This window comes from Gavialis gangeticus, unplaced genomic scaffold, assembly GCF_001723915.1.
Source record: "Gavialis gangeticus isolate Ggan-Ray unplaced genomic scaffold, GavGan_comp1, whole genome shotgun sequence".
In the NCBI taxonomy this organism is placed as follows: domain Eukaryota; kingdom Metazoa; phylum Chordata; order Crocodylia; family Gavialidae; genus Gavialis; species Gavialis gangeticus.
The window spans coordinates 92,774,833-92,786,663 of record NW_017729034.1 but is presented as its reverse complement, the minus strand read 5'-3'; the positions used below and the strand labels follow the sequence as shown (position 1 = coordinate 92,786,663).

Here is an 11,831-nt window from a genome sequence, read left to right as displayed (position 1 = left end):
TCTTGATGTGAGAATTCATGGAGTAATTAAGTATAAGCATATTGAGTATGCAGACTAATAAGTCCTAAAAAAATTGGATGTGAAAATACAGAATCATTTAAATCTTCCATTCTAAAACTCGCATTTCTTTCTCTACTTTCATGTGAAAACAAATCAAACTTGCCAAACCTTTCTACTCATACCTGATGATAATACTTTTGAAAACTAGGGTAGTCTGTAAGTATCTTTGGAATGCAAATGTCAGCTGCTTCTGTTCCTAGTGTTTACGGGGTACCACAGCAATAATCAGGCTTGACATTTCCCAGGATCTGGTCTTCATAGTTGGGGAGGCAGCAGAAGAAGAATGCCAGACCTATTGCCATAATAGCAACGGTCCACATAAAGCCATAGGACCAGCCAAATGCACCAACTTCTATGATATTAATGGTTTCTGTGTAATTCACCGGGTAAATGACTAAGCCCATAATCAGGAACAGAGCTGGAAAAGAGAAAAACAAGAAATGAGTGACTAAACTGACATCTTTTCTTCCTTTTTATTATCTATAACACAACTTTGCTTTAGAGATGTGAGGATTTTGGCTAGTGCCTGTATTCAATGGACTGTCTATGTTTTTAATCGAGGTTTCCAAGTACAAAGTAGAAATCGGTATGGATTCGTTGTAGAAGAATCAAGCAAGGGCCAGGGCCAAGGCAAGCAAGGTTCTGGTTTTATTACAGGTACTATTTTAAAAAGCAACACTTGCTTCCTGAAGATTCTTACCAGAAACAAAGAGCAAGCCTCCAATTCCTCGGATAAAGTTGAACCGAAGTAAAGAGACAGCAAATGCAATGATGGCAAGGGCAAAGCAGATGACGAAAATGATATAGCCAGTAAGGATTGTTCCAATAGCACCTCTTGCCCAGGCTGAAATCCAAAGGAAAACATGTTAGCAAGACAAATCCCCTTGCAGTATTTTTGTTGGCCTAACAAGTGACTTTAATTCAAACAAATAAGAAACAAGAGGGCACTTTCAAGGAGAGGACATGAGAAACCTCTTGCTGGTTTATAATACTCTTACTTGGAAGAGCAACACAAAATTTACAGTGTTTAAAAGAATGTAATTTCTTTTTCTCTTGTACTGACTGTGACCAAAACTTTATCCAAGGCTTCTATGCAGTTTATGTATCAAGTATTGAGACAGAAAAATGAGCTCTTTAAGTCATTGGAAGAACAGCCTTTATAACAGGTATTACTTCAACAGCTGAAGGTGAAGTTACATGTTAAACTTAGATCATACTAAATCTGTGGAATGTTAAGCAAGGTTAAAGTTAGAAAATGCTATGAGCAGGTGCACATTAAGGGTTAATATTGTTTCCTGCCTGCACAGCTCTGACTTCCTAGTAGAGGACTGGCAGGGAGGGGCCTGTCTAGGAGCCAGGACACCTGGGCTCTATTCTTGCTCAGGGAAAAGGAAGGGTGGGAGGAAGGGGCTGGGAGCAGTGTATCCTGGGATGTTGGAGGACTGAAAATTGCCCATTTTAACAAGTTAACAAGGTTCAACCTGCATACGGGCACATTTTATGTGCCCTTAGTATGGTCTAAGACTCTAAGTGTAATGTGTAACTTCACCCTGTAGTACCAATGTGTACTGCGCATAGATACCAAAGAGGAGGCAGCCCTTCTTAGAAGGTAACTTCATTTTCTGTTCTCAAAAAGCTATCTAGATAAGAATTACTGGCCTGACATATGTATATAAATATTTGACAACATTCAGCAATACCAAACCTCAGATACAAACAGTTATGGACAGATCACAACCCCAAGATCTGCATGCAGAGATCACCTCCTAGACAGAATTTTCCCTTTTGCTCATTGTTTACTCTTTGGTCTCTTAGCATGGTGATAACCAATACTAGATAAAAGATCAATTATAGAACACCAGTTCAGAAACCAGTACTGTATGAATCTGCAGCCAAATTCTGTGCGCCTTAGGTTCACCAAAGTTAGGAGTGATTTGAATGCTTAAGGGCTGAGTATTTGTCCCACAGTACTTAAGATCCAGTTACATCATATTTTTGGCTATGGCTATGTGTCTCTAGCAGATCTGGAGAGGACTCAGAATTTGTTTTGCAGGAAGTTTTGTACAGTAAAAGCTATGTTAACAGGCATTTTACTAACTGGAATACTCTATTAACCAGAAATTCCAATATCCCCTAATACAAATCCTCACTTTAGCAACAGGAATCTTTGTGGAGTATATTTGGCATGCGCATCAAGTATTTGCAGTACATGTATGGCACTGTCTTCTGTATAACTCTCAGATAACTGGAATTTTTAGATAAACGGCACCCACCTTACCCCACTCATGCCGGATAACAAAGCTTTTACTGTAATTTGTTTTCAGACTTGGGAATGAGTTTTTGATTTTGAAAAAACGTTTCAGAATTTCATTTTCCTTTTTTTTTGTTTTGCTTTTTGTTTTACTGTGATGTGTGAAGGCTCAGTGTAACTGTAAGCTAATTGAAATATTATATTTAGAATTTTCATCTTAAAATTTAGATCAACGGGTACTTACTACTCACTGAAACACCTTAGCTTCCCTTGATCGACATGTCCCTTGCTTGTGATACAATGAACCTACCTGACCCTTGTACCTTGACCCAACTCCACATGTAAGTGCTGTAGAATGTAAATGCCCAATTTCAGTTTTGACCAGGACTTTATCCATTTTTGATCAAGACATCATCTCTTTCTGCATCACCATATGTAGGATACATTTTAAAAGCTAACTTCTAACTTACCTACATACAGTATGGATGCTGTAAAATTATCATAACCCAAACAACCATGAAGATAACTAAGTAAACTAAAATATGGTGCAAATTCTTCAGTAAAAGTATTACCTAAAGGCAAATAACTTAAGAAAATTCATACTGAAAAATTAGTAAAATCATTGTTATGACAGTGGCACCCAAACTCTTAAATCAGGATCAACCCCACCAGAGCCCTTATTACCTGCTATAGGTATACACCAGAGGGTTTTTTGACTTAGGGTTTATATCTTACTACCAAAGCAGACATGATTAGACAAGTGAGGCAACACATGGAAGGAGGGAAATGGGGATAGGGACATGATAAAATATGTGCTGTATACTCCGCTTTCTCATGCATGCATCTTATCATTCAGCAACATATATACAAGATGCAAAACCTGTGTATGGATAGTAAGACCAGCTATTAGCCCTCCTTTCAGCTCCCTTTTTGCTGCTACACAATGGGGTGCATCTACACATGCACTTTATTGCAGTTGGCTAATTAACTATGTTGTAAAGCATCCAAGTCTACACATGTGCCCATATTAGGGCAAAGTAAATTCATTACTTCTGCTGTAGGATAGTCCTGTCAGCGACAGGACTATCCTACGGTGGAGTAATTATATGCACTCAAATATGTGTAGACTGTGACAGGGGCTGCCTGAGGCATAAAGGTGTTACAGTGTGGAAGCACTGTAGCACCCTCATGCCCCAGCAGCCCCTCCACTGCCCTCCATCACTACCCAGAGCCCAGGGCTGCCCCTGGGGCTCCTGTCAGCCTGGGACTGCTCTGCCCCAGCTCAACATGCTGCAGTCCTGGGTGTATATGTAAATGTTGAGCCCGGGAGCAGCTTAAACTCTGGTGTAGTTTGTGCCAGAGTATTGTATCGCCCTAACTGCATGTATAGATGCACCCAGTAACCATAAAACTGCTCTAGCCAGGCAGCTATGGCATCTCCCTACCACAATGAAATCTAAGGGTGTATCTGGACTTCAACAGAGGAGTGTACCACACTGCTCCTTGTATGCCATCTCCTGACTCAGATGCAGCTCAGCCTGGAAACCAAGACTGATCAGTCCACCTGCAGCACCACACAAACATGGCAGCATGCTTTCCAGGATGGAGGGAAGCAAAGTGGTGGTTTGAGCATGCCACTGTATCGCACTCTACATTTGTGCTACAGATAAAGTCTCTGTAGTGTGAACCTGGGTATTGCAACTGTCTCATGTGGCCACAGCATTTAACTCCAGCCACCATAAATGCCTTTTGGGCCCTGAAATCACATGAATCTGCACAGCTGTCCAACTCCAAGCCCCTTTGCACTCACCCATTCAGCCATTTCCCTCACCCTCTCACTCACGTGCTAAAGCTGAGCCAAGCACAGCTAGAGACAGGATTGGGGCCAAAACTTTTTTTGTCTCCTCTCAGCTGATTGCAATTAAATTCCTTCCTTTCCCCAGCTGTTGCCTATTTTCCTCCAGTTTAAGCCGCTGTTCCATTTTCAGTTTTTTTGCATTTTTTTTCCAGGAATAAAGATCACATATAAAGAAAACCCTGTGGTTCTCACTCTTGAAAGCCAAAATCTTTTCAGAACTGCCTTCCCCTGAGGTCATGAACTACCAGCAACAGTTCTGGAAATAGGTGGGTCTGCATTGCCTGCTCTTCTCTACCACTGTTATTGCTAGCACTATGTTTCCTAGGAGCCTGACTTTGCTTCAAGAGGATCTTATGGAAGATTTCACGTTCTATGTTGGACTGGGCAATATCTCCAACAGCTCAGAGGCCTCTGGAGCTTTGACATGGGGTGTGGATGGGGCTTGTGCAGCCTGCTTTTCCCACACATATGCACTATTAAGTTTTTATTCTGAATTGTTATAAATGAAAACACTCTGGCTTTGTGTGAAAGGCAGAGTGAGAGAGACTGGTATGCTCCCTGCCTGCAGGGAGTTGGTTGTATGGCAAGAACAAACATGCAGTGCAGGCCTTGCATCTAAATGATGAACTGCTTAGTCATGTAACAACCACAGTTTTAGAAACCATCTGTAGAAGAGAGAAACTTTAAATTAGGGGTGTTTGATTTATTTGTTTGCCTTGTTGAAAAAAAAAATACATCAGCTAGCTCTAAATTATAGAATGGGATTCCTTTGTCTAGCCTTTTGTCAGCTCTTACTTGAGGAACAATATCCCACCTGCCATTATCCTCTAACAAAAAATAGTACATTTTCATAGCTGAAGCCACAAAGCGCACAAAGCATGTCTTCTCGGGTTATGTTTTGGCAAGTACTCCACGTGGGAAGGAATTACATGCATTTCTATACCAGATTTCTAGTATAGTAATATTTCTAGCATCAGAAATGTATGGAGGAAGAGATAGAGGAGAAAAATCTCTTGCACCTGTTAGAAGCACTTTTTTGGTGATATCTTTATTTGGATCAACTTTATATTGTTAAAGTGTTACAAGCTTTTGGGGACAAAGCACCCTTCTTCCAGTCTTACTTCTCATATATTTCCTGTACCATCACACCTACAATGCTTCAACCCTACTAATAGCTCCTACTACTTTGCCTAACTTTATGTTTATAACATAAAAAACACATTGCCAAAACTGGTCTGTAGGGATCCTAATCACATGTATAGTAAAAAGGCAACAAAATATTAAGGAAACCCATAATGTTGCCATGACAGCTGTAAATATTTACTACATCTCTGGAAAAGGTTGGTTTTCTGAAGGCCCAATATAGGCAAAAATGGTCTTTGTGGCTAAGTAACTGCATAAACATCCTCCATTAGGGAAAAGAAAAAAGAAATTAGTGCTCCCTCTTTCTAAACTGATGAATGCATCATTAGAAATCTAGTTTAGATATGGACTTAATGAATGCTTTTAACAGTTTTTATACCCAAGTATAAGTCCACAGACTTAACAGAGATAAAATAATCAGGTTACTCAAGTGTAATTGAGGGCAGAACTTGGTTCCTAATCTCTTTGTTTTAATTATCCACTGGGCTTTTGTTTTTTGCTTTAGCATGTATACACATCTAACTGCAACTGTTAACTCTTTTAATGAAAGCATATTATCCACGCCAACACATTTTCACAGTTGTGCATGAGCTCACTGTACACCAGGAGGAAGCTGAAAAGTTGCAGGTTCTAGATCAGCCCAGACAGAAATGAACATAAGCCAAACCTTATTGAATGCCAAGCTAATTCCATAGCATTTGTATGGATCTGGTTTTGGCAGCCCAGAAAACATCAGAGATTTTTTTTTTCTTTCAGGAAAGAAATACAATTTTATCCAAGGAAGTCCTTGAATGGCAGTGTGAGCACACTCCAAAATGTTACTATTTGAATGCTTCTGAGCTACAATGGCTCTATGGTTTTTGGTACCTGAACCCATACAGGTATTTCTGTATGGCACTGCACTGTGCTGCAAAAACATATCCTGGGTATCTTTTGACAGAATGAGATTTCAGTCAAATGTGGGTTTATAGATTTTACTAGAGGTTCAAGCTGTTGGCTTCTTTCTTCCTGACCTTCTTCCTCGTGTATTCTACTTTGAAGTTTACAGATACAAGCAAGTAAATTTATTTGTCTGCTTAGCAATGAGTTGTATTCAGGGGAAAATACATTCTGTGGTTCCAAAAAAGTCTCTGATAACATAGAAATGAGGAGTCACAACATATTGTAAATACCCTACCCTGAAAATAGAATTTGCAGCTGAATTGCGTTCTTATTGAACCAAAAATTTGGACTATTTGTGCACTAATCCAAATTGTATATAAGTATTCATATCCTTCATTCTGTCCTCTCAGACTTACTCTTTACATGAACATCTCCACTTTATGTGAATTAATAAATTCCCTCCATTGCTCCATACAGTCAAAAGGGAGCCACATATTCCTCCTTGCCCAATCAGTAAGAATATATTTCCTCAACTATTCCTTCCATCTGAAGCTGAATGTACAACCAGCATTTAAAAGAAAAAATAAATGCATTGTCAGCAGCAAATTGATTTCAGTAGTTGTTTACCTTCTTATTTTACTGAGATTTGTAGAGTCAACACCTCCTGCATCCTTGGAGTGAACTGTGCAGCTATATCAAACAAGTATAGCAACAACAAAAAAGTGAAAGGCCACAGGAAGTGCCAACACTACGGTGAAAATGGAATAATACCCCATGTTGTAAAAGTCAGCAACAAAAGCCAAAAGAAAAAGAAATATACAGCTGTGGTGTTTTTATCCTTCAGCTTTAATTATAATCTTGTTCTTGCTAGAACAAAATTTTTTCTTTAATAAGGTACTGGTTCACCTATACACAGATCATACCTCTCTCAAATGAGTTCCCACAGTAGAATCGGTTTCATGCCTCCTAGATTAAAGGCAAAAGGCTTGTTTTAGGAAATGAGCCTGCGCTCATTTTAGTCTACCCCTGGCAGATTTTAATTTAATTGTGCAATGGGTCCTAAGAAATTTTATCCCAAATCCCAGCAATTGCACATCCTGACTTGCCAGGAGTTCATGGCAAGATGCACAGATGTTAGGATCTTACTCTGCTTATTTTCCTCCCCACTATTTCTTGTTTTGATGTCAATTAACATGCATGTATTTGTCTCACAGCTTCATTACATTATGGAATATTGTCTTATCTCAAGTAAATAATCTTCAAGTTAGCAAGAACCAACTTGTTAGCTTGCTTGCTACAGCACTGCCAGCACTGGAGCAGGAAATATATTACATTGGTTCCCACAAAGCTTTTATCATTTAATATATTCCTTGGTGATGAGTAGTATATGACTCTTTACAAATGGCTGGACAAGCCTTTCACCAGTTCATTTTAAAGGAATGAAGGTCCAGAATTTGGACCTGTAATTACCCTGTGTGCCTTTGTGCAAGGCATGAGAAGGTATGAGACACAAGCCGTGAAAAGAATAACAGCTTTACATATGAGCTCACTGCCAGCACTATGTAGTATGTATGAACACAACACAGTCTTATCGACAACATTTAGGTAGTAGTTTCCTGGGCTGCATCAAAATGAAATGGTCTTTTGTGTAGCATATTCCTATCATATACTGAATCTGCACTTTGGGCACTATGAGCAAACTTGGTAGTGGCTAGTCTTTTGGACTTCTTTGGACTTAAGATAACAATTTATTTTTAAACCCAAATAAATAGCCTCCCCAGTCTCACCTGCACAGGTATAAATAGACACATGGAAGATTCCTTCTTTCACGGGTTTAAAATATGCCTAATGAAGACACTTCTACTGAGGAAGCCCTTCAGATTTGGAACATGGGAGATTTTCTTAGTTTTACATCTAGAGGGTGCGGTGCAGCATCTTCTGTACTCATCCCACACATCTGACATGTACAGGCTTGATGCAGAAGCTGAATCCAATAAAACTTTGTACTAAATAGGGATCCTCCTTAATGCTTAGCTTTAACAAGGGAGATGCAGCAAAAGAATCATCAAAGAGAGCAGCCCAGGTTGAAGTTAGCTATTAAAAATAATGTGTGCACCAAAGTTTTTTTAAAATTAAAGGGCTGGTTGTGAGAGAGGGTTAAGAACTGACAACTCACAACTTTAAACAACCTTCAGTAGGAGTCGCAGATAATTAGCAGACTCAAGATCTTTTTTTAAACATATTTTTTACATACTTTACATATTCTGATGTCACAATAATTTTCCCTATGTAGTCCCTTCTGTTTTGAAGTAAAGTTTATGTTGGGGGGAAGCATATTGGATTGATAAACCAATAAAAAAATCATGTCAGTTCATCTTAGTATACCTGTTGTGCAGCTACTGCTACTATTTGAATATAAGCCCTTATCAAGATTACACTAGGTTTAAAAATGGCCTGGTTAATATTAAATATAGATAAAGAAAGGATATGTTATGTGTTTTACCATTATAAGCAATGACTCTTATGCAAAATAGCAGAGCCCTACCCTGAAGCTTTTTTCACTCTTGTTTTTGTAAAGATGCATGGGCTCAAGCACAGTGGATTTACATTTCATTTCTACATGAAAAGAGTTATTATCTGATGGCTCTTCATCTGTAATTTGGGTGCTGTGAGCATACCATGTTCAGGAACCTTGTTGTGGCTACCTCATTGCAATAAATGACTTTTTTTCTTGCCATGGCTGTACATCTGGAATTATTTTTGGTAGCAGCTAAATTGTTCCATAAAAATGCGCACTCAGGGGGGCAGACAACTGGTACTTTTGTGCTCATGAAATAAGCTGCAAGGGCCTTTGAGTTTGACTAAGAAGGCATTGACAAGAAAATGCTTCTTTTCACTGATGCATTATCATGGCTAGTTGCAGATAAGTAGGTTAAAAGGTGAATGGGAAGACAGTTTATAATGACATGCTTAGGACCATATTAAAAGGCAAGATAGATTTGCACCTTATATTCTCACACCATTTTTTCCCTAAAGACTCAGTGGGTGCATCTACACATGCAATTAATTTGAAGCAATAAACTCTGGAGCAGATTGAGCCAGAAGAAACTACTCCCAGGTGCAGCATCTACATGTGTGCCTAGGACAACAGCAATTTGAACCAGGGCAGAGCAGCTTTTACCAGAGCCGCTCCTGCCCTGCTCTGCCACGGGCTCTGGGTGACAGCAACAGAGAGGCTGGATGGGGCATGAGAATACTGAAAATACGGAGCCACTTGACTAGGTGGCAAGCGGGAGTCTGGCCCTCTGCTTCCTGGGCTGACCAGATGCAATTTATGCCCATGGTCAGCATCTACACATGTATTTAATCATGGGTAATTACTCTGCCATAAGATAGTAGGGCTGTGTGAAGCTTTGGGTGCCGATTCCATTCAGAGGAGATTCAGTCTTATTCGGCAGCCAAATCTCCAAATCCAAATCAAATCAGGAGACCAATAAAAAGGTCCAAATAGATTTGAAGCACTCCAAATTTATTCAGAAAAGATTTGGAGAGCTTTGGATATTTGGGCAGTCCCCACTTGCCGCCACAGGAAGCTGGATCCAGACTCCATGCTGGTAAGTAGTGGGGGCTGAAGGAGGGGGGAAGGGACTATGGAAGGCCCCCCCCCCAGCCCCATTCCCTGCCTGCTCCCCCAGAAACCCTGAGTGCCCCCCTGATCCCTGCCCAATCTCTCAGCCCCCTCCCCCCATGGCTGCCCCACTCAGCCCAGCTCCCAGTTGTTTAAAAAAAAAAAACAAAAAACTCCCACTCATCCCTGCTACCCACCACTGCCCCATGCTGCATGGGGGGCTCTACCACGAACCCCCCCTGCTCTCTCAGGCCCACCCCCATGGCTGCTCTGCCCAGCCCCAGCTCCTGGCTCTTTAAAAAAAAAAAAAAGCCCCACACTCACTGGCTGCTGCAGCAGCCATCAGGGCTTCTGGGGGCTCATGGAAGAGCCCACACACACACAGCATGGGGCAGTGGGGGGCAGCAGAGATTGGCCCTCACCTGGCAACAGCCAGTGAGTGCTGGGCTTTTTTTTTTAAAGAGCCAGGACGGTGGGACTGGGCGGGGCAGCCATTGATGGCTGGAAGAGTAGGCAGAGATGGGGCCTGTTTGATTCAAAGATTTGGCTGATCTGGCCAAATCAATTCAGGACAGTGATTCGAACCACCGAATTGAATCACTATCCCCCAAATCAGCCAAATCCAAAGCGAATACTAGCTGCTTCATACAGGCCTATAAGATAGTACTGCCCTGACTAGAGACAGCTCTGCCAGTAGCCCACTAGTTTATCCAGGTTTAAATATGTTGCACCCCCTTGCCTTAACCTCTTCAGCTATAAAATAGCTTTTGCTTGTTTGATTATTTATCCCCACAAAGAAATTCCAAATTATTCAGAACCAGGTTGCAAAGTTTACTATGGAGCTTGTATTAGATTCTTTGAGGGATGTATGTCAAAGCTGAAAAGAAGTGACAGCTTCAGGAAATTTTTACCAAGAACCATTCAGAAATTTTCAGAAGAGCTACATTCAGTGAGAAAGGTTAGATTAGGCAAGTGTCTGAGTAATACATTCTTAAGGGACCTCAAGACCTTGAGTTTGTAAGCTTTGTGAGGAACTCTGCCATAATTTATACCATGATTCTGTTGCACCTAACAAGTTTAATACTGTTCTGAGCTATTTAACTATAATTATTCAGGGAGTTTGTGTTGACATCTGCAATTGCTCTGTAGAGTTAGCTGCCTAAGAAAATAACTATTATTTAGAAGAACTTCTGATTAACTAAATCTAGCAATAAATGTGCAGAAGGATGAACCCTGAAATTATAAAGAAAAGCACAAAGAATGAAAACTACTAGGCTAATTAAATGCTGTAAGCCTAACTCCCTTCACGCTGGGCACATCTACGCATGCCACTATGGCGTCATTGTTACTGTGCCACCATTTAGTACTTCCTTTTGGAAGACCTAAAAGATGGTGAAGTAACAGCCTGTACTGCATTGTGTATAGTGTGCACATTCATTTTTAGGCACTATGCCACCATAGTAAAGCACTATAATGAGGGAGAGCATTGCTATGGCGACGTAGTAGTTTTTGCCTGTGGACACAATGTTGCTGTAGCAATGTAGCATCACATGTAGACATGTCCACTGGGTGCATTTACACGAGATGTTTATTGCACAGTAAACTAATTAGCTGTTCAGTAAACTTGTCAGTGTCTACACATGAGCCCCTATTAAGCTGGAGTAAACTAATTTACTCTGCAGCAGGATAGTACTTGGAAATACAAGTGCTGACTAGCACTACAAATGAAAGGGACTTGGGGGTCATGACTGACCACAAGATGAACATGAGCCTTCAATATGATGCTGCGTCTAGTAAAGCAAACAAAATGGTGGCTTCATCCACAGATGCTTCTCAAGCAAATCGCAGGATGTCATTCTCCCATTGTACTCGGCCTTGTTGAGGCTGCAGCTGGAGTACTGCATCCAGTTTTGGGCTCCACAATTCAAAAAGGATGTGGAGAAGCTTGAGAGAGTCCAGAGAAGAGCCACACGCATGATCAGAGATCAGGAAAGCAGACCTTACGATGA

The 11,831-nt window shown here is 40.6% G+C and overlaps 1 protein-coding gene across 1 annotated transcript in view; it reads right to left on the bottom strand.

Annotated features, from left to right (window-relative positions):
• Positions 1-5: 5 nt before the first annotated feature.
• The window catches only part of LOC109304812 (p53 apoptosis effector related to PMP-22-like), an 18,907-nt gene continuing 7,081 nt past the window's right edge, over positions 6-11,831 (bottom strand). The window contains exons 2-3 of the mRNA XM_019527639.1: positions 761-904; positions 6-478 (exon numbers count right to left, since the gene is read on the bottom strand). Of these exons, the coding sequence (XP_019383184.1) occupies positions 264-478; positions 761-904 (359 nt within the window). The 3' untranslated portion in view covers positions 6-263. The remainder of the gene's footprint in view (positions 479-760; positions 905-11,831) is intronic.